The sequence below is a fragment of the Arvicola amphibius genome, chromosome 10 (assembly GCF_903992535.2).
Source record: "Arvicola amphibius chromosome 10, mArvAmp1.2, whole genome shotgun sequence".
Classification (NCBI taxonomy): domain Eukaryota; kingdom Metazoa; phylum Chordata; class Mammalia; order Rodentia; family Cricetidae; genus Arvicola; species Arvicola amphibius.
Window position 1 is genome coordinate 52,766,295 of NC_052056.1, and position 23,388 is coordinate 52,789,682.

At 39.4% G+C, this 23,388-nt stretch overlaps 1 protein-coding gene across 3 annotated transcripts in view; it reads left to right on the forward strand.

Annotated features, from left to right (window-relative positions):
* Nucleotides 1–23,388, forward strand: part of Cblb (Cbl proto-oncogene B) — a 179,982-nt gene that overhangs the window by 12,722 nt on the left and 143,872 nt on the right. For all 3 annotated transcript variants that reach the window (XM_038344773.1, XM_038344776.1, XM_038344775.1), the window contains exon 3: nucleotides 3,734–3,984. In XM_038344773.1, coding sequence (XP_038200701.1) covers nucleotides 3,734–3,984 — 251 coding nt within the window. The remainder of the gene's footprint in view (nucleotides 1–3,733; nucleotides 3,985–23,388) is intronic.

Below are 23,388 nucleotides of genomic sequence, written 5' to 3' on the forward strand. Positions count from 1 at the left end.
TCTTGTGTTGGATTGATGGTTTTTTAATTGTCCCTTAATCCTTGTAGTTTTTATAGCCTTTCAAATCTGGAAATGAATGGATTGGATGAGTTCTTTTTTAAAATCCCTTCGAGCAAGAATCACATTGCTCCTAAGTTAATTATATAGAACAAGGTCTCATTTGCCAGACTCCTTAAGGCAGGAAGTATGTTCTCCTTATCTGCAATTTCCTGACACATAGCTCAGTACCTGGTATATGGGAGTTATTCACAAGAGTTTTTCCTTTAATCAAGCAGCGTGTGTTTTCCAAATAAAATTACAATAAAAGAGGCAAGTGAGAAAAACGTCATGTAAAGAATAGTGAATTAGATATCCATAAGACTGAAAAGTATCTTCTAAAAAACAATTAATTGGAATATCTAAAAATGATAAGTGATATTTTTCATTAAATAGTTAACAAATTAACCAATGGAACAAATGAATTTGAAGCTGCCCTGTCCCCTCTGTACAAGTTAATGATTAATCAGCCTGTGACGTTTTACAAGGACATGTTGCTAAAATTCAGCTGTGTTCACTGTAAGAACTTGAAATTCATGTGTCCTCATGGTAGCTTTCAAGAATTGAAAAACTGGAGCTGGTAAGATGTGCCTCAGTGGGTAAAGATGCTTGAAGCAACCTAAACCCACATGGTGGCAGGAGAGAACTGTTCTATCCAGTTATTCTGACTTCCACACACGCCATTGCACATTCACACACACACAGACAATACAATAAAAAGTAAGTCAACAAATAAGTAAAAAGCTATGTGCTAGGTGTGTACGTCTGCCCCATGGCAGTGAACCTCCCCTCTGTTACCTGCGCAAGCTCTGTCAGCCATTTCCCTCTGCAGTGACTTGGTATCTACTAAGAGATTCCATCTCACCCCTGCCAAGAGATCTCTTGACGGTTAAGGTAGTATTCTTTTTTTTTTTTTTTAAGATTTATTTATTTTTTATGTATACAACATTCCTTCCATGTCTGCCTGCATGCCAGAAGAGGGCACCAGATCTCATTATAGATGGTTGTGAGCCACCATGTGGTTGCTGGGAATTGAACTCAGGACCTCTGGAAGAACAGTCAGTGCTCTTAACCTCTGAGCCATCTAAACCCTTACCTCTGGATTGTTCATTATAAACCTATAGAACTAAATTATGAAAATTAAGCAAATTACACAGTCAAACTATTTATACAATGTGTGTGTTTGTGTGTGTGTGTGAGTTTCTGTTTGTGGTTCTCTCAATAAAGGCTAGGTTCACAATTTAAAAGACAAAAGTTTGTGTCTGTACACTGAATCTTTTTAATCAGTTTCACCTGTTTATTTATTAGTTGTATACTGCGTGCTAAAATCTTCTGTTTTAGAACTCTACACAGTGGGAGAAAATAGGACAATGCAGGGTCATTGTGAGAAACGGTTTTGTTAAAGGTCGCTGACTGACAATTTAAGGCAGAGTTTTTTTCTTTCCAAAAATCATATGATTGAGCCGAGTGTGGTGGTGCACACACCTTTAATCCCAGCGCTCGGGAGGCAGAGACAGGCTGATCTCTGTGAGTTCAAGGCCGGCCTGCTTTCGAAAGCAAGGTACAGAACAGCCAAGGACAGGGAAATTTTATTCAAAAAACAAAAACAAAACCAAAAAACCCATACCCCATATATGTATGGTGGTATCTCCATAGAAGGAAATGTTGCATTCTGAGGGTGGTTTATTTCATTGCTTGTGTCCATGCTTCCTGAAATCTGACAGTTCACTCATTTCCCGTTGTCCCAGCACTTTTCTGCGTGTCCAGAAGCAGTGTCAGCTCTGTGACACGTGAAGCCTTTATCATCTGCAGGGTCCTTAGCACATTGCTATATAAGCTTGATTAGGAAAGAGAATTTTCCTTCGAGTTATAAAGAAAAAAGCAACTTAAAAATTGGAAAAGCTCCCAGACTGCACACATAGATGAGTATTTGCACTCCTGTCTCACACCCCTCTTCTTGCTCTCAGGCTCCGTTGTTACCCACACGTGCTCCCTGACCATGAGGCCCTATGGAGAGCATATTGAAGTGGACCTCTCTGACCCCACAGCAGGATGGTCAGTTTTAGGATACTTGTGAGTTCCTGAAGCTATACAGTTTGTAAAAAAAAAAAAATTCTCTTCATTCAAAATTGTGTCTCTTTAAGGTTTATGGCACAATATTTTGATATACCTACGAGGAGAGCGAGGTCCTGAGGTCATATGAGTAAACGTGCCCGCTTTGTTTTGCGCTGAAGTGTCTGCAGGCCTTTACTCTAGCTGCGTCTGTCTGCAAGCTGATAATGCTAATTTGGTCTCTGTACTTTCTGTCAGATCTCTAGACCTGTTCATCTCCCTTCATTTCACTTTGTGCCCTTTAACCTACTTTCCCCATTTTCTCTGCTCCCTACCCTTCATAGCTATTATTCAACTTGTTTCTACTTATTTCACGTCTTCATTTTTAGATTCTGTATATAAATGAGATCACACCGTATTTTTCTCTGGCTTATTTCAGACTGCCAACCATAATTTTACTATTTATGGAAATGACTGTATGCTTTGCATATAAAGCCTCTAAACCCATTCTAAATGTCTCTCCTACTCAGCTTCTTATTAGCCAGTTTCCAGAAATGTCCTTTGGCCACTCTGATGCCACCCAAATGTGAGGTTCAGTATAATGGGAAGGAAGAGGACAAGATTGTTGATTTATTGTGTTTAAAATACCTTGCCCTGAAATCTTTTATAAAAACAAAATATACACAAAACCTAGAGGAAGGCCACATATCTGAGGGACTCAGGGCCTTGTGCTAGCTACACTGACATAATAGATCCTCCTGCAGGTGGATGTTCAGTGTGTCGTGAGGACTGCTTTCGTGCCTTAGTAAAGCATTGTGCAATTCCCAAAGATCTCTTTAAAATAAACGAATTGGTGGGTTTTCAATACCCTAAGTCATAGGGGTAGAAGGAACTGGACTTTTTAATGGCTAAGTCATAATAACATGTAAAAAGCGGATGCAGTGTAGATTTGAATTACCACTTCTTTTTTTTCTGGTAGAAAGTATTTTCAGTTCTGCAGGCAGCACTCACTCTTTAATGCTCCATTGACTGGGAGGCACCTGGTGGAATGACTGAATGGTATACGTCACATGTTTACAGGCCTGGTAGACACTGTGTGTGTGTGTGGTGGGGGGGGGTTGCTTAGACCTGACATCTGGTTAACTGCTGAATAACTCGGTTGTTGAAGTTACATATATGTTAAAAATTCTCCTCAGGGTTCAGAAACAATGGATCAGAATATTAATTAAAATCTGTGAAATAGCTTTAGTCGTGTATTCAACAGATTTAATAAATAACATCTTCAAATTAGCTAGTCATTGGTCACTTGTTTTCATTAAAACAAAGAATATTGACAGTATACGGTGATTAGTGATCAGGATACTGGAGTTGTGTTAGACTCTAGCATTATGGCATTGTATTAAAGATAATCACGAGAGTCAGAGTTGAAAATGAGGCTGTACTAGAGGAAAGACTGTGGAATATGAGAATAGGATTTGGTAGTTAAAGGAGAAAAGTATTTGTTGGTGCTTTGTAAACTGAATCAGTAAGTCAGAGCACAGGTTACATTGTGGGAAAGAAAGGGGACATGGTTCTACTTTATTATTTTTCTATGAGAGAAAATATTATAGTTCCCAAAAAACTTTTATTTTTTCTTTGTTTTTAGGTAAGATTGTGCCAAAATCCCAAACTTCAGTTGAAAAATAGCCCACCATATATACTTGACATTTTACCTGATACGTATCAGCATTTGCGACTTATACTGAGTAAATATGATGACAACCAGAAGCTTGCTCAACTGAGCGAGAACGAGTATTTTAAAATCTACATCGATAGTCTCATGAAGAAGTCAAAGCGAGCCATCCGGCTCTTTAAAGAAGGCAAGGAGAGGATGTATGAAGAACAGTCGCAGGACAGGTGAGCACCATTAAGATGTCTATTGTTCATTAATTCATGTTCTTTATGTTGCTTTTTGTCTTTCTATGTTGCTGTGACTGTGCTTTGGGGAATATGTCATTTCCGTATTTAAGGTTGGCTTATGTTTAGGTGGAAAGCTGAACCTGAACCTATGGACTTGCTTTTCTGTTCTATACAGCGTACTTTGAGTTTCACAGGAAGACTGCTCACATTAGTTCATCCTCCTTTTTTTCCCAGGCGAGCAGTCTTCTCCAATTTATATCTTTTGTATATGAATTTTCCTCAAGGCATATGAACAAGCACCTCTTCTCCCTAGATAGGCCATTGACAGTACAAGGAAACGATTCCACCTGTTCCCTGGGGTTACGTGTAAGAGTTGGGTGACAGCAATCATGAGATCTTCACTCCTGAGTTCCACCCTAGCTCTGAAACTGTATTGCTAGCATCTTATCTTCAGTTAACCTTCCTTTTCCTGTACGCTTCCCATGCCAAGAGGCAGGAGGGGGTGGCAGGTGGACTATTAGTTGAGCGGCTAAAGGTCTGGTGAGCTCTCTCCTTCATTGTCTGAGGAAATGTCAAAAAACTCCATTTCTGTGAATATAGCTATCACTGTATGCTTTTGTCTTATTTTGTTGCCATCACTGTGGCATCACGGTTTTCTGCAGATCATTATAATCCACTATGTGATGGACATGGCCATGCTCAGCCTTGAGAATCAAGGTCTTCTGTAGATCACCATGGCAGTGTTTACTCTGTGATGGACATGGCCATGCTCAGCCTTGAGAATCAAGGTCTTCTGTAGATCATCACGGCAGTGTTTACTCTGTGATAGACATGGCCATGCTCAGCCTTGGGAATCAAGGTCTTCTGTAGATCACCATGGCAGTGTTTACTCTGTGATGGACATGGCCATGCTCAACCTTGAGAATCAAGGTCTTCTGTAGATCACCATGGCAGTGTTTACTCTGATGGATATGGCCATGCTCAGCCTTGAGAATGGAGCTCCATCACAGTACCATCTTTGTATTGTGTGGTACACAGGACTGTCAACACATCAGTATTGATCTCTTTCTTTTGGGGTTTATTGTTTGTTTTTATTGTTCTATGGTTTATGAATATATTACTTGTTCTGTATCTACTCATACTCCAGAAAAACTCGCTATGTTGGGCTGGAGGAACGGTTCAGTTAAAGATTAAGATTACAACCAGAATGACAATAATGCTCTATGGTCAAGCTAGTCAGTATGCAATACATAACTTTCAGACTAGCCTCCTGCTGGTCTTTTAGTAGCTCCATAGCTTACTTTTTATTTCATGGAATATGCCATTGTATGCTATGTCACTGTTTTTACACCCACTCTCATGTTGAAGGGTACCTTCATTGCCTAAATTTTGGCAACTCTGTTGAAGCCGCTCAGAACATTCAATTCATCTGGGGAAATATGAGCATGGTTGTAAGATTATATGACTTGCTGGTGTTTAATTTCGTCAATTCTAGACTTTCATGGTGACTGTATTGTTTTTCATTCCAACCAATAATGAGTGAGATTTCTTGATGCGTATCTACATCAGTTGGAGATACCGTCCTTCAGTTCCACTTGGAATCTGTTGCTGCAGTAGCTTTGAGTAGATGTTGCTCCAATCTCCGTACTTTGACCGTTGAGTGAGAAGCTGGCTAGGGAAAGGCCTGATATAAAATTAGTTCAGTACTCACTTTATAGTTCATGTGTGTTCTGTCTATGCTCTCTGTTTCTGTCTCTGCACTCCACATCTGTGTCTCTTTCTCCCTCAAAGACAAGATCCCATGTAGCCCAGGATGCTATCAAACTTTCTGTGTCTAATTTTAGTTTTAAATTTTTATTTTGTGTGCATTGGTATTTTGCCTGCCTGTCTGTGTGAAGGTGTGGGGTACCCTGGAACTTGAGTTACAAACAGTTATGAGCTGCCATGTGAGTTCTGGGAATTGAACATGGGTCCTCTGGAAGAGCAAACAGTGCTCTTAACGGCAGAGCTGACTCTTCAGTTCTGGTGTCAAACTTTCTATGCCTTGCCTTGAACTCTTGATTTCCCTGCCTCTGGATATATCTCTCTGACTCTCCATGGCTCCCACTCCCTATGAGCTTTATTGGATGAGTTCAGACACATAAATTGTAGTGTAGAAGAGACAAGGTTTATTAGAGAAAAAAATAGGACACTTTCAAGAGATGAGTGGTGGCAATAGCAAAGTGATCATTATGCTAGCTTGCATTCTTTCGTAGAATTTATATTCGTTTTCCAAGTTCTACAACTGATGGCTTTTCTGAGGAGATTTTGACAGGTGATTGAAGGCCCACTGAAGGGCTGGGGGAGGGCAATACCATGTCACTTCTTTACCAGAAATTTTCCTAACTTGATAGTAGTCCTAAGGTTTTGATGACTGTTTAGAATGTCTTAGCTCCCTTGTGTTCAGAGGTGGGATTCAGATCACATTCTTCAGACCACTGAAATCCTCCAGTGGTAGTTCCTGGCTTTCAAGCTACTGATGAGGAGTTTGGAGTCTCTCCTCAGTGACCTTCAGACCTGCCATTAGCCCAAGTATTTACTTAAAGCAGAATGCTGACCACCTTTATGTTTAGGTGCACTGATGTTTGTCACCCGGCCCCTTAGGTTTCCAATTTCAGGATCTCTCCAAGCTAGATAAGGGAACTGATAGTCTGTCCCTCTTCTGAGCTACATTAAATTTACTTATATTCACTGATAGTAAAAGTATTTCCAAGGTGGAAAACTAGTATCAATTAAGATACATAATGTCTTAGCATGGGCTGAACTTATTTACCTCTCGGTAATATTTAATTTATTTCCTTAAATTAGGAAAACCTCTACGAAACATGGAATGTTTCTTTTTTATCGGAAAACATAGCTTCATTTGGTTTGAGATGGTTTAGGGTTGTATAATGGAAAATTTAGTTCTCTTGGTACAGAGGCTCTGGAATTGTTTGTGTGGGCTGGCCAAACAAATACACAGAGCATGTCAAACCATCAAATTTAAGCATAGCAAAGCCCTCTGCCAAAGGTAAAATGACATAAATGTTTATTTCAAATGTTTTCTAACTTATTCACAACCCTAGTTTACCCTTAGAGTGAGTATAACCGATGATGTAACTCTGGGCTCTTCATTGAGTGTTCTTGGAGGACAGTTTGTAAATCTCGAGGACACTGAATTTCCTGGTTGCCTTTTAGTTTTAAAGCTAAAACTCTGCAGCTCCATCAGTGAGAATTTGAATTGCTACAAGGTTCCAGAAATATAATCGAGAGAACCCATAATTATCACTACATCAACTATTTTGTATTTGCGCCTTTGATTATCAAAACGAAATGAAACCCACAGGACACATGTAATTTTTTTTTTTTATTATGTGTAGTTTTCTTGACAGTGATAAGTCGTATAAGACTCTCTGGTCACAACTGTGTAAATTGCATTTGTACCTCTGGTTCAAATATTCAAATAAGTTTAATTATTCTGACTTACAAGTCAACTATATGAAGAAATACAGTAATTTGTATGCTGAGGTAGCATGTTCCCTTGTCTGTGACCTCTTTTTTTTTTAATGGTCTATAGCCAACTTTTTCTTTAAGGTACAAATTTTTGTGCTAGATAATTGTCAAATGATAATTTATAATGTACCATTGGCTTGGGTACTGAGGACATAGACTTCTGATTTGTGTTAATCTGGCAGTCATATAATTGTGCACATTCACTGCTGAGCATCCTTGGAGTCTAAACGCAAACTTATTTGAGGTGTATCACTGCACATAGCTCTGTGATATTTGCTTTGTAGAACATTGCAGAAATCCTGTGAATTTCCTGTGGAAGTTTGACTGTGTTGTTCAGTAGAATGAGCACTGATCATGTCAGACCTACTGGTTACCGGGAGTCATATAAAGCCTCTGAACTGCCTTTTTCTTGGTTCTGCAGTGGCTCACTGAGAACAGTAATGTTATTGAGTTGCTAGTGAGGAACAGCAGTAGAACTAGTCGTTTGGAGTTCAGCAACTCAAACCAGCACTGCTTCATGTGACTCTCTACTTGTTGGATAAAGTTGTGTTGGATGAGTGTGTGTGTCAAAATGTTTAATGTTCATGTATCTGCTGTGTCAATAATGTACTTCTTTCTGGCTTTATTTTTACATTAAATGTAAGTAAAAAGCAGAAAACATTGGGTATCTGTTCTGAAACTGGAGTTGCCCTAGCTGGCTGCTAAGGAAGAGGTGGCCTGAATTGTTAAAGCAATTTAATGCTAATGTGGTATATGTCCAGTGTAAAATATGTTGAACAAATAAATGTAAAATAAGCAAACAGCTTTTATTGTATTTCTTTCATATGTATTCTTGTGAGGTAAATGTATTTGGCACGAAAATAAATATTTAAGGCATAGTGAAAACCTGTTGCCTTAAGAATTGGCAGAGAAATGGTTTCTGACAGTTGAGAGTTGGAGGGCGGCGGGGGTCACGGGACTCGACTAGTGCGGCCATACTCCTTTGCGTCCCTTTTCCCAGGTCTTATTTACTTATGCATTAGAGAAGCAATTGAACTTCAGCCTGGGTTAAGTTGGTGTATCTTCAGTTGGGTGTTGAACTCATTCTGAGCGGTGTTCTGGGAAGAGTTATGCTGTGATGTGTGGTGACACACAGGTTGCATGGGAGTGTGCATGGTGGGCGGCAGCGCCATGTAGAGAGGTCTCCTTGGAGGGTGGGAAGAGGAGACGCTGTCTCAGGTTGGTGTTTTGAGTCAAAGCAGAACTGATGGTCATTCCTGCTAACCCAGGTTCTGACCTTTTCTTCTGTGATTTTACTGGCATTTTCTCCAGTGGTCAGTTTTCATAGGGAATTTTCTCTTTCACCAGTAAAGGAAACATTAATCAGCTTCTGTCCAAAGCCTGGTATCGGACTGCCACATAGGATGGCCTATGAATATTCTTCTAGGAATTGCTTCAGTAAGCCCGGACCATATAACCTCCTTCCTCCCATGTGCTTGGCTACTGAAACAAAACTCAGAGTTTACCGGGGTGAGGAAAAATAGCGCTGCATTTAAAAGTCTGTCTGTGGAGAAAAGAAAAGCTTTAACATGCACACAGAGGCGACGTAGATGATGTTGTCTTGTTATTATCATTTCAAGGCCTCTTATTCATTCTTCATACACCAGTGTTGTAGAGGACAAATCCACTCTTGGAGAAAATGGAGCCAGTGCTTGTATAGGAGGGAGCAGTGTTAACTTGTTTCACATAATAATGTGCGTGCTTCTTAAGGTTTAATGCATTTCAGCACAGAGAGTTTAATCCTGTCAGAGGCTAGCCTTTATTTGAAACTGCAGAAACATCAGTCAGATTTCCATTGACCACTGACTAAGCTGAGCAAAGGAAAAGGATTCTCTGCCATGTTAATGACATTTCCGCTTATGGGCTTGTTACCACTGACTGCGCCTGCTCTATACCTCGAGTATGATAGCTGAGATAGCTATCCAGAAAATTTTGGAGCTGCTCTTTTGAAGAGACATAATTAAGTTAAAGTTGAATTGGAAAAGAAAATAAAAACAGGAAAAACAAAGCAGCTTCTCAATCCCCTCCCCCGATAGTAATACCAGTAATAAAGAGGATCCAACAAAACACAAAGAAACCTGCCTGCTACTCATTCTACTGGGTGTCACATTGTTTTAAACAAAGAGTAGTGCAATGCGTGTTCCGTTTAGATGTTGGTCAGACATGGGGACCCATACTAGTACTGAACTGGCCTACGCAGGATAGATTGTACTGGTATCAAATGCCTTCTCTTCTGTTAAATATTTATTATTGAACTGCATGAAAGGGAACCGTTATATTATTTAAATAAACTCTACTTTCTACTTCCTAATGGTGAAAATTATAGCCTTTCTGAGTTCATGAGGAGAAGAGATATAAACTGCAAACAATAAAGAATGTGGTTTCTAAGGGAAACAAAATAAACTACACATTTTTTGAATACTAATATTTTAATACATTTATTGACTTTAAATTTTGTATACTCATCTACATCCTAGGCATTTTGTCTTTTAAAATGTAAAACTGCCTAATTAAAACATTAATATTTTATGCAGAACTATGTGTTCCTGCTAGGAAATGGAATTTTATTTTTTTAAGAAACTCAAACATATATCTAGTGTTGGTTAACTGTAAATGAGTAGAGTAAAAGTTTTATTTGTTCCCAGTAAGACTATTTCATGCATTTGAGAAGTTATGAATTGACTTCTCTAAGCCCTGAAAATGAAGGGAATCATTTCTTTAACACATCATTAACACAGAGGTCACAAGAAAGCGATTTGGACAGATGTTTTTGGAGTTAAACAAAGAAAGACTGTTCAGGTGGGCAGTTACAGACTTTAGGGCTCAGTGTGTTTGACTAACTGCACCCCTGTTACTTTGTCTACTGGAAATAAAGTACAGTTTTAGTTGATAGTTAATTTGTGTTCACATGAAAAGTGAAACTGTCCATTTTGAAGCAAGTTTTTCATTGGTGTTCCATTTCCAAAATACAAGGGAACAAAAAATTTTAGATGCGTGTTAGAGAGAATTCCACTTAAGAACATTTCAATAAAATACTTGCCTGTAATCCATGTATCTGTTGCTTATTTGTTTCATTTGATTTCAGCAACAACCTAATGTCATTCAGCCTTTAGCTCCTGGTTCCTTGCAGTTTTTTTCGCAAATTATTTTAGTATCTTTCAATATACTATATATATGTATATCATAAACATATATTGTCTGGATTATTAAATTAGGAATTCACTCTGAAGATTCCAGTTTATTAAATGTTTATAAATTCCCGAGATAACCATTGTGAAATTAAAAAATAAGGAAAAACACAAGACTCCAGTGAACTTGGCTTTATGACTAAATACCTTTTTTGTTTTTCAGTCTTAAGGCAGCTTATTAAAATTAATGTTTTGCTGCCGGTAAATATCTAGTGACGTTCAGATTTGATAATTAAAATCCAGAAGCACTTGAGAAAGAATGCTTGTTTTTAGTTTCATAATAGCAATACTCCCACAAAGAAGGTCGATGAATGTTGCCTTTCAAGTGGCAGATTTGTTATTTTGTTAGAGGAAGCTCCTTTGGCCGTTTCTTACAAAGCTAATTTAGAGTCTGTTTATAAAACAGACAAGCCCACAGTGATAACACTATAGCCCTGGAGTGCTTGGTTATCTACCCTAAGAAGTCTCTAGCTTTACACTAATTTAACAGTGAAGTAGGCTTTCCAGGAATCCAAAGCGATTAGCATTCAGCACTGATTGGGGAGGGTGTGTATCTCCAGTAGAGCTTAGGGCTGTCTGCTGTGCAGTAAAAGTCCTTCAGTTTTCTGAGTCAATTTTCCATATTTCCCGTCCCCCGACATCATTGTTTGGACTCGAATTCATATGTATGCACACATATATTCCTAGTTTATGGCTGTGCTCATTTTGGCAGGATACACATAGGAGGTCATTACCAAAAAAACTCTTCGTTAAAGACTAAAATAATAAAAGCAGAAGCTCATCCTGCTGGGCAGAGAACAGCGGAGGACCAGATTAAACAGAAAGATGGTCAGATGTCTTATTGAACTGTGTTGTCCAAAATACCTGATCCCAGTTGTACTACAACACTTACACAAGCAGCCACAAATGTGCAGTGACATTCCTTTCCTTGAACTGCCATAACAAAGTGCAGCTACCTGGATGGCTCAAGCAAGAGAATCTGTGTCTTTCCCAGTTCTGGAGGCTGAAATCCAAAGCAAAACATCTCTGGACCTTGCCCTGGGCACCTACAGGGAGGTCACGTGCCTTGCCAATTGCTGTCTTTGGTAGCTCTGGTATTGGGTGTGTGGAAGCACTACACTAGTCCCAGCCTCTACCATCACACGGTGTCTCCTCCATCTCTCCTCTCTCTTTCCCTACCCCCTGCACTACCCCTTAATTTATTCCCTAACCAAACCTTTTTCTGAGGTTACCAGTCAGTGTGTGTTTGAGATCAGCCCCAATAAACCATCTTTAGCTTGCTGCATCTACAAAGACACAATTTCCAAGAAAAGTCATTGTCACAAGAAGGGCAAGCCTAGAATGCCACTTACTCTTTTGAAGGTACAGTTCAATTCTTACTGGTGACTGGATTTGGAAGTGTAACTTTGTACTACACAGGGGAAGAAAGTTGAAACTTCTTAGAATGTCATCAAAGTGGGAGAAACTTCGCTTGGTAGGATATGCCAAACATAATTACTTGAAATTCCTTTTGCAAAGGCTTGTAAGGCTAGATTAGTTTTGTAGTTAGAATGTTAGAATGAATGCTGAATTGCTGAATTGACTGATTACCATGAATGTATTGAAAAATATGAAATTAAGGCTGTTCAATAATCAAGTTTCATATATTGACACATATATTGTTGTTTTATGTTTAAATGCCATCTCTACTTAAAAAAACTTTTAGAAATATCACCATACATAATTAAAAGTTACTCTATTAACAGCTGTGATTATTCTTGATTAAGAATCTCTGCTTGGTTTTTCGTCTCATGATAAATGCTAGAGAGCTAATCAAAATAAGCAACTGTGACTTATGTCATTAAATCTTTATGCAAAGTTATTTGCCTTGCAAATAAAAAGAAAGAGGAAACATTTTTTCGTGTAGATGGCAGATACATCCATTTTCTGTGTTTAGAATTAAAACACAAAGCATTACACTGTATATAATTTCAAGTCTAGTTATAGCAAACCGGTTTGGAGATGCTCAATGAGATTAAACGACCATTTTTAAAAGTGGCTTGGGTCAGGGCTGCACAAACTGTTGAACCACACAGTAAAGTTCCACCTTGTGTTTTGGAACCAATCAGCTTTGCCTTTGTTCTAGGATGGAAATGTGTATAAATTAATTGGCATGACTATGGTTTGCTAAAGCCTTACTTACTTAAAAGAGCCAGGCTGAGTTTTGCCTGTGGGTTGCAGTTGGCCAGCTGCTGGTTTAAAGTACTGAGCTAGGTTTTGGACATGAAGCTACTGAAAATATTTTATCAACAGAGGCTGGGTGTATGTGTCACTTCAGTTATGAAAATGTTTGGTGACTAGTGGTACCCAAATGACAGTAGTTTATGTAATTAGAAGTAGTCTAGGCCGTCTGGCTCTGTAATTCCCTTCCTTGAAGGTTGAGTTTTCTTTCCTTTCCCCTCCTGATTCAAGAATTCTTGATAAAACTGCATTCCCCTCAGGCCACAGAAGAGAGGAAGGAGGAGGACCCCACAGGAGCCTCACAAATATGATAAGCATGCTCTTTAACCCCCGAGGTACAAGAGTTTTGATACACCGAAAAATTTAAATTTCAGCCTCCACAGCAGGACAGGAACACAAGGATTGAGAAGGCGTGGTGTTATCTGGCAGTGCCTGTCATAACAGATCAGCAGATAATGCACACATACTAGAGGTTTGTCTCCAGGGGAAGCTTTAGGACTTCATTCTTTAAAAGTATATTGCCTTCAGCTTGTTAGTTTCATCTTCACGTACCAGCAGAAGGCGGGAGACTCTTTTGTCAGGACATTAGGACTACCGTTAGTTTCCAAACTAACAGAGTATCAGTTGTTCTGAGCCCCAGCTCCTACAGGGCAGGATGAAGATCTTGCGACACCTGTGTGCACCCTAAACTGGACCATGGAGGAGCTTCAGTCCTAAAGGACAGAGTCTTTGATAGTGATGACATTTGTCCTGGAAGGAGACATTATTGTACCTGCAGCAAGCTTTCCCTCTGCTCCATGGGGAGCCGCTGTCATCACCTTTTAGGCTTTTGCTGTACACATGACAGATTCCTGCTTAAGGCACTAAGCGACCTTGTAGGGGATTCTCAGAGAACCTCTCAGAAAGTATTTTCAGTGGTTTCTCAGGAACCGTAATTGTGTGAAGGTTCAGATTTTGAGTGCTATGTAAAACAATTATTTTATTAGTATTTAATATGAAAAGTAATATTTATATTGTGGCACTATTTGAGATTATTGGTAAGATCAAAATCTTGGGGTTTGCCACTCTCAATGTATACTGAACTCTGTAGGGTGACATCTCTCATGTACTTGAAAAATTTCATCTCTACCAAATGATGTGATGTTCACATGAGCAAGAGAAACTTGTTTTCAGTGGCCAGGTCAGCCAATCCCAAAGCCCCGTCTCTCTCAGGCAGGTGCTCTACCACAGAACTGCGTTCACTCTGCCAGTTGCAACTTTTTATCGTAAACTTTCTCAGTTTTTATTGGCCCTCAAGGTGGAAAATGAGGACAAATTAAAGAAACGAATTCACAAAGTGTCGTTCGTTGTGTACTTGTTACCCAGTCGTTAGAAGAAAAGGCAGTTTTATTTTCTTTTAAACTTTGCATAATATGAACCTGTAGTTCAACACCAATAATTGGTTTGGTTGGTAAGGAAGACCAGTGTTCGGTGTGTAAAATGCCTTAGAAATGATATTTATCATAGTTATCAGCGCCTGTACAGAGAAGATCTGTATCAAGCTGCGTGATTAGGCCCTCTTCTGTCTGGGGCTCAGTGTTGCTTGAAGGTTTCACCACTGGACAGGAGCTGCATGAGCATGTGTGTTCACAGCTGATGGCTCCTTACCACGTAGTTTGCCTGAATCCGCAGCTGGTGGCCTGAGAAGTGTGAGTGGCGGTGCCTTTTTCAGCCTGTGTTTCGGAAGGACTTACCGGGACTGTTTGCACATTTAGGGGCCATGAAAATTGCTCTTTTCTCATCTTCATGAAATTGCTATTAATAATGCCTGTCAGCTGGTCAGCCAGTGTTTTGTGTTCTTTTCAACAGGACTGTTTCTAGCTTTCATCCACACCCAGAATACCGTTTTTGGAAAACGATTTCTGCACTTGTTTTCTAAGTGTTTGAGTTTGAGTGAAATGTTGCTTGGTGCCTCTTAACCTTTTTATTTTAATTTTTAACTTAGTCGAGATGAGCAAAGTTTTATTTCGATGAAAGGGAGTAGTAGGGTTTGCCTGAGGTACTTACTTGGCTCCTTGGGTTTCCTTTACATTCCTCTGGTCACTTCAATCCTCTTCTGATTTCAGCTGTTGGTGGCACTTCCTAAATTTGATCACCTGGGATCTGAACATGTATACTTAGAAAAATCGTGTCTGCTGTTTCTACCATCTCATCCAAAGTATAAAATTTCCAGGGACCTCTGACTTGAAGTGGCTCCGATAAGAATGGAATCCTGAATGTGTTCTGAGCTCTTTGCAGTTTAGAAAGCCTCTCAGTTAGTCGCTGGAGGAACATTTCCCAGTCATGGCAATTAACATTGCAAAGATGCCAGCCTTCCTGCAAGTTCATTGGGAAAATTTTGGCATGGAAGATGGATTCAGACCACCCTCTCCCCACCCCCCCCATCATAATATCCATATAGTTTACTTTTGTATGCCTGCCTTTCATTCTGCCCTCTTCCTTCCTTCTTCTTTCTGAGGTTCCTCTTTCCAGCTACTGGTACAGTGTCAACTCCCATCCCACCTCTTGCCCACCTCCACTAGTTAGTGTTTTCTGAGTACTCTGAGTAGAACTTCTTTTGCTCCTCTGACCATATAGCCCTTATCACCTTATCAAGAACTATCATGTGGCAATCTGCCCTGTATCACAAAATATTGCTGTCATATTAAGTGATGATTGGTGGCATTTTAAATGCTCATAAAAGTTTAATATAAATTTATTTTTGTTTTTGGATCAAAGAGAACATCGATTTATTAAAGGAAAATGAGAAAGAGCTCATGAGAATGGAGGAAGTTCCAAGGGAGAAAATACCCCTCATCAAATTTTGAAGGCAAGATTCACGTCTGTGTATTTCTACATAGTTCAAAGTAGCATTCAAAGCAGACACGAAGAATAGTTGCATTTCCCCCCCAATTTCCAGATTTAGTCCAGAGCTTCTATTGACTTGAAAAAGGGACAGGGTGAAATTTCTCATTGGAACCTAGTGAAAAGTCTAATGTCTATTCTTGAGAAGTTGTAGGTCAACAATGTCTCCTTCTTGACATCTGGCAGCGAGTGCCAGTTCTTTTATAGGGAAAGCATGTGCAAATGTAGAGTAATAAATCCCATTGCTGCTTGTTGTGGAGTAGTTATATTATAGGGCGACTTCTTAACTGTGTTTATCTTTAGTAAAGTTAGATTTAGGGGAAAAGTGGGTGAAGCTCCGGTAGGGTGGAAGTGCTTTCTGAACGAGGTGTCCTTGTGACTCCCCATAGCGCCTCTAACACACCTTCTTGAAAACTTCGGTTGGCATGTTTGCCTCTGCCTCCTCCTGCATTCTGCTTAGTGAGCGCATTCACAACCCAACTATTTATTAATTGTCTCTCTGAACCCCAATAAGATGCTTTCACTTCCTTTAATTCTTATGCTAACATTTCGTTAAATGCTTTTTGTTTCTCGTCTGTGCTATTTTCATGACTCCAGATATACCAGTTTCCCGCAGCTGGGGAATCCTCCCAAAATGTGTGTTTTCATCATGAACAGTATGATTTTTTTCTGTCTGTGTTATTAACAAAACTACTTGATTCAAATCCTGACTTGCTGTGGCAGTAGGTGGTTGAGTTTCCCTTCCCCAGTTCCCCCAGATAATCTCAGACATCTTGTTCTGGAAACTATCTTGCATTATTGTTGATAGAATTTAATGATATGTAGAAAGACTTTCAAATGTGAGAACTTGAGCTAAGGTTCTCTTGTGCTCACTTAGCTCCTGTCTCCCCCACTTTCCTTTTAAAAGGCATGTTTGGAGGCTTGGGTCCGGGCTTCTTACTCACTAGACTGACCCCTCTCCTTTTCTTTTGCACAAGCGGAGCAGCTCCGAGGCACATCCGAGATGTTTTCAGTGCGTCAAAGGCCCTTTAAAGAAATAACTGCTGTTTTCTTACATCAGTGGAGCAGACTTGTAACGCTTGAAAGGCAAACAGAGGCCTGTGTGTTCTGCGTGTTATTGTTGCGCCCCCTCACATAGCTGTCTGCAGTTGTCAGCAGTTTGTTTTGACTCATAATACCAGCGAGGGGGTGGCTTCATGTGTTTTTGTCAGTTACGCAGTGTAGGATGTCAGTTATCTCAACTTTACCATTATGCTTGGCCGCGCTCCCGCCACATAAAGAAATAGTCAACATTTGTCCCTGTTTCTCAGGCCAGAGTTGGGTTTTGAAACTTGCCCTGAAAAGAAATGCCAGACTGTTTTTATCATCTTGTAACCCTGGAGGTCAGAGCCGCTCTTGTTTCACTATTGTCTCTGTGACGTGTTTGTGGTGTTTCCCCAGACTGGTTGGGGCACCTACATGAACTGCCCTTTTTCAGTTCATGTTGCAGGCCTTTCTACAGTTCGAGGTCATTTTGTGTGTTCCAATGAGGCTGGGAGCACTCCCGAATGAACATTTCATTTCGAAGGCAGTAGTTGTAGACGCAGATGGCTTCCCTACATTACTTTGTGTGTAAGCATATCTCTGGTTGCTCTACTTGACAGAGAGGCAGGGACCCTGGGCTTAACTTTGAAGCTACTCTTTTAGGGAAAGTGTCCCAGGCAGTCTTTCCTGTCCTCCTAGTACCTTAGAGAAGTGGTTCTGAACCTGTGGGTCACAGTGGTTAGGAACCACTCACTTAGAACAATGACAGCCCCTGGCAGTGTTAGCCAAGGTGAGCAAGCTTGGGAAGTAGTGGGAGCTTTCTAGGTGAAACAAAAGGCAGATGGTGTTGATCTCTGGCCCCCAAGGTCACCACTGGGTTTGAGTCAGTGTAGATGTCTGCTGGCACAATGACTGTCCACTGTGTCATGTCTCTATCTGCCTCCTCTGCTGTGTGTGTGGCTTCATTCTAGCAGCAAGTATGTGTGCATTTACTGTAGACTGTCACTTATGGGGGCCTAAAATAACTAGAAGGCTGAAATAGCAAGAATTTTTATTTGGTGTTTCAGTCTTTGGATTCAAAAGACAGATGGCAAGTTAACAGGGTGAGCGTGAGACTGCGCTGCCTCTCAGATTATGACTTTTAACTAGATGCTATTTCAGGAAGTTCCCAATTCACTGCAGGCAGGTCACTGAAGCGTGGGCAGAAGTGGGGAATGCACCCCATTTTCATATATCACCCAGCTACTTCTCTAGTTGATCTGGAACTCATGGGTATTTTTTTTTAAAGTGTAAGATTTTACTGAGTCTCTGTGTCTTAGAGTAAAACTTTTTATATAATTCTGTTTTGAATGTTCAGCTGCTGTCTAGAATCTCCTCTGGTGGGCTTCAACATGTGAAGATTTCTTCTGGTGCCTAGCTCTTTCTTCCTTTCCAATGTTCTTTTTTATGGTGAATATTTATATTTTACCCCAGCTTCACTGGACACTTCTCAAAAAGACAGTGAAGTTATGAAAGATGTGTTGCATTCATGCTGATGCCAAGTGGATTTCTGTTAGATTTTTCAAATTGTTGTTATTTCTGAAAAAAATATTAAGCATCTCATACTATGGTAGTAGTACAGTTAAATTTGAAAATCGACTTTCTTTAACTGAAATAATCTCAGAGAGAATAACATCACGATCAAAAAGGACTTGTATATATGTGGACACTTAACCATGAATATGTATTTTGTTTTTAATTTGGATTTGTTTTCATTTAGTTCATTTTCTGTAAAAAAAAATATCCAGGATACAATCTGTTATCAACATTCATAGTTATTTCCTTGCAGTTCCAAGCATACATTGCTTAACAAAGGGCATAAATTCTGAGGACTCTGTCTTGGTAATTTTGGTATTTTATGAGCATCAGTGTGCAGCTACACAAACCCAGGGGTAGAAATCTGTACTTGTAGCCAGATGTACTGGAGCCATAATAAACAAAAGATGATGCTTTGTTAGTATATCCTAGCATGTTTTCTTCAGTCCCCTTTACACACACACACACACACACACACAGTCTTTTTTAGTAAGTAGAGAGGAGTACATTATCAAATAGTAATAAAAACACAGTAACTGTATAAGCCAGAAACAGTCATTTATCAACAATGCAGTATATGTAATTGTTCGCACTAAACTTTTATGTTACCGGCAATACAGTAGTTTGTTTTTTATTCCCTTTTTTTAAAAACAGTGGTATCACAATGGCTGCATGAATAACTCATTGCTATGACATTAGGATAATAAAAGTTATTTTTAGCTCATTCGTTATCTTGTTGGAAACACATTATGTATATGGCCTGGGATTGACCTTGTTCTCCTTACGTAGAGCATGTTTGCCTATTAGTATTTTACACTACAGGCAAAAACTCCATGCAGTATGCGTTTTCAGTTTCAGGATTTGATGACTGTGATGTGGTACATATCTATATAGTATCAGCCACCAAGAAACTGAAATAGGAGAGTTCCAAGACAAGCCTGTCACCCTGTATAGGAAGAAAGAAATAAAGTATACTTTAGAAATCAAGAATTATGCCGGGCAGAGGTGGCAGATGCCTTTAATTCCAGCACTCAGGAGGCAGAGGCAGGTGGATCTCTGAGTTCGTGGCCAGCCTGGTCTACAGAGAGAGATCCAGGATAGATAGGGCTGTAACACAGAGAAACTTTGTCTTGAAAAACAAAACAACAACAACAACAGAAGAACCAAGAATTACCTCTTCAAATTAATTCTTCAATGGAGATAAGTGTGGAATTCTAACATTCCTATTTAGGGTTGGTCTTCCATGTCTAATCTGTTTTTAGTCAAAGTTTAACCTTTTTCTTAATTCACGAACTCATTTTTATATATGATAAACTTTCTAAAATATTATTTTCAACTGCCTGCTGTGTTTTCATTTTAAGTAGATAGCTTTATGTATCTATGGTACATATCATGATGCCCTGACATTTTCTACATGCCTTGTGGAATTCCAGTATCACGCTATCGAGTGGATTAGCATATCTGCTCCCTCAGATCTATTGCAGAGAGAACAGACAAATGTATACTGGTGCCCTCTTAAGCATGCAGTGCATTCTAATTGCAGTCACTGTATTGCAGAGCACGTCTCTTAACTATCTGACTGAAAGCTTGTGACCGTTACCAGGTTCCAAACGGCCACCATCCACCTGCTTCTCATTCTTTGTTGCTTTTTAGGGTACCAAATTAGTATTCTCTTTGGCAATGAAAAAATAATAATTAGAGCTTATATATGTGAATATTATTTTTTTCTCTCTCAAGATATTCTATCTTTATGTACATTTGCGTTTTGCCTTGAGTGCCAGGTCCCCTGAAACTGGTGTTAAAGACAGGTGTGTAGATGCTGGGTCTTCTGGAAGAGCAGTCAGTGCTCTTAACTGCTGAGCCATCTCTCCAGCTCCCATGTGCATATTATTTAAATTCTAGGTATTTCAGCTATATTTATTTTGTGCATATTATTTAAATTCTAGGTATTTCAGCTATATTTATTTTGTGCATATTATTTAAATTCTAGGTATTTCAGCTATATTTATTTATTATTTAAATGTATCAGAAGAAACTTTATGTCAAGTGGGCGATTTTTGCTTTTAAATATACCCTGCTCCAAGAGTTCAGAGAAAGTGCCCAAGTTACTATTATTGATAAGTTCCTTCAGAGGAAAACATACTAAATTTTAAGTTTTTCTCCAAATCTTAAAATGATTTATATTGTAATGATAATTCCTAGAAATATCAATCTTCTTTTCAAATCAAAATTAAATCCAGTTTTACTTATAGTACTATTGCATCATGGAAATAAGTCATCATAGCATTTTATTCAGGAAGTGAAAACGATTCCAAGTATAAAAAGAAAATATACTATGAGAATTATGGTGAAAAGCCAAACACAGACACACACACAGACACATACACACACACATTTGGTTTTTTGAGACAGGGTTTCTTGGTATAGCTCTGGAACTTGCTCTGTAGACCAGGCTTGCCTTGAACTCAGGGACCAGCTTACCTCTGCCTTCCTAGGGCTGGGATTAAATGTCATTGTATATAGCTTTCTATAGTCACTCCTGGCTATAAAAGTATTAATTTTTGTCATGTCAGTTTTGAGCTCTGTTATTGTCTCTAATTAGTTTTGGGAATTAGTAAGCCTGTATTTTTTAGAGAAAAGTAAGTGGTCTGCTTTTATTGTTCTGGTTAAGGTAAGATCCTGCAGCGTTTTTTAGAATATTCTCACCATACCAAGTGAGTTACTGTTATTTGACACATACAGAGCTGTATTCATTTCCAGTCTTTACATCCATTATAATTATTGCAGTCAAAATCATGTAGCTGGCAGGGTAGAAGCTAGGATGACTCCACCCTGGAGAAATAACCAGGATGAGAAGTATTATCTATCTATATGAAAGGGTAATCTTTCGTATTTCTCCCTAGTTTTCATCCAGTCCACATCAGACGATACTTGCACCAGGTTGCCAAACTCCAGGTACTCATCATCTGTCAGTTTCTTCAGACCTCACTCTGGGCCCTGTGCAGTTGTAGGTCCCCATCCTATCTATACTCTAGGCTGTCCTCAGTTGTAGGTCACCATCCTATCTATATTCTAGGCTGTCCTCAGTTATAGGTCACTATCCTGAACTCTAGGCTGTCCTCAGTTGTAGGTCACCATTCTGAACTCTAGGCTCTCCTCAGTTGTAGGTCATTATCCTGAACTCTAGGCTCTCCTCAGTTGTAGTTCACCTTCCTGAACTCTAGGCTCTCTACAATTGTTGGTCACATTCCTAAACTTTAGGCCTCCGCAGTTGAAAGTTCACCTTTTCAGGTTTATTTAAGGACCTAAATATTGAACATTCCTTATGTACTTAAATGTCAGTCCCCCAAAGGGGCTTTCCTCAGTGGATCAGGCAGCATTTCCAACCCATAATTTATTTTCATATCCTGTTTACTTCAAGAACATATTACTAGTTTATTTCTTTTTTTAAAAAAAAACTATTTTTATTTTATGTACATTGGTGTGTTGCCTCCATGTCTGTCCAGTTAGGAACTGCTGTGAGCTGCCATATGGGTGCTGGGAATTGAACCCAGGTTTTCTAGAAGAGCAGTCAGTTCTGTTAACCCCTGAGCTGCCTCTCCGTCCCAGCTTTCTCCTTTTCACCACTTTTACCCCAGGTACTACTCCAACTCCTGCACATAATAGGATCTCAGGTGTATACATTGAAGGAGGGAGATATAGGCTTATTTCATCTCATGATAAGTTCTTTATTAGGAATATTTTAAAACTTGGCAGGCGTTATTGAAATTATATGTGAATGGTACACACATGTGTAATATACATATTAAACCTTAATCCTCAATGTGAGTTCAATTTCTGTTTACTATATAATACAGTACTTAAGCATAGGAGACTTAAAAAGAAAAGAGGTATAATTGACCTTTTCCATTCTAGATGTTAAATCCAAATTTTATGGCTGCCTTGCCTAAGTCAAGGGCTTCCTTGTAGTTCACGCCCAGCAGAAAGTGGGCGCATAAGTGGAAAGGAGTGTATAGAAAGGAATGCACAGACTGATCACATAGTGAGTGAGGACGCTAGAGAAAACTGAGGAGCTAGAACTTAATGCATGTCAAATTTACATCGCGGATCCCATCCCACAGACTCACTGTCTTAATCTGCCCCTGAAAGCAGAGCCTTGGTGACCCACAAACACCTCCCACTAGGCTTCCTCCCCCAACATTGTTGCTTTGAAGAATTAAGTCTCAACATGAACTGTGGTGGAGACAGGCTGTACTCAGACCATAACAGGAGCTATTGCTGGTCTGTTTTTGTTTTGTTCAACTTTGTTTTCCTTCTGTGGGTGGAAAGATAGATGTAATAGTCTCTAAGGCAGAAGACATTGGTTAACCTGGTCTAGTTACTCTGGTATTGTGCAGAGGTATTTCTTTCAATCAGCTGCAGATTGAACTTCCATGTGACATTTTTAGAAAGGTTGAAAAAGACCATGCAGCTTCATGGATAACGGTACCCCTCATCCATAATTAGATCCAGTGTCTAGAATTCTTGTTTGTGGAGAACGGAAGCATCAGAATTAACATGTTCAAGTTACTGAGAAGTATGACTTTGGAACCCAGTGTACCCATGTCATTTCTTTACAGTAAATCAAATGTCAAAAGCCCTATCGCAACGGTATATGGGGAAGCCTCTTGGGCATGACTTCTAAGTTACTGAACTCCCTACAAATGCTATGACTTACATATAGAAATCTTTGGTTTAATTCACTTACAGTTTGATATAATTGCTATCAATGCTTTGATAGTAGCCTCATGTCCATGTATTATTGTAACAATTTTATAATAGTTTGTTATTTACAACTCCGTCAACCTCGAACTATATTGAGTGACATTTTGGCCCCCTCAACCTAGGTATTTCCACAGCATCCTCCACTCTAGTTCTCCTTTGCTTTCTTTAATTTTAAGAA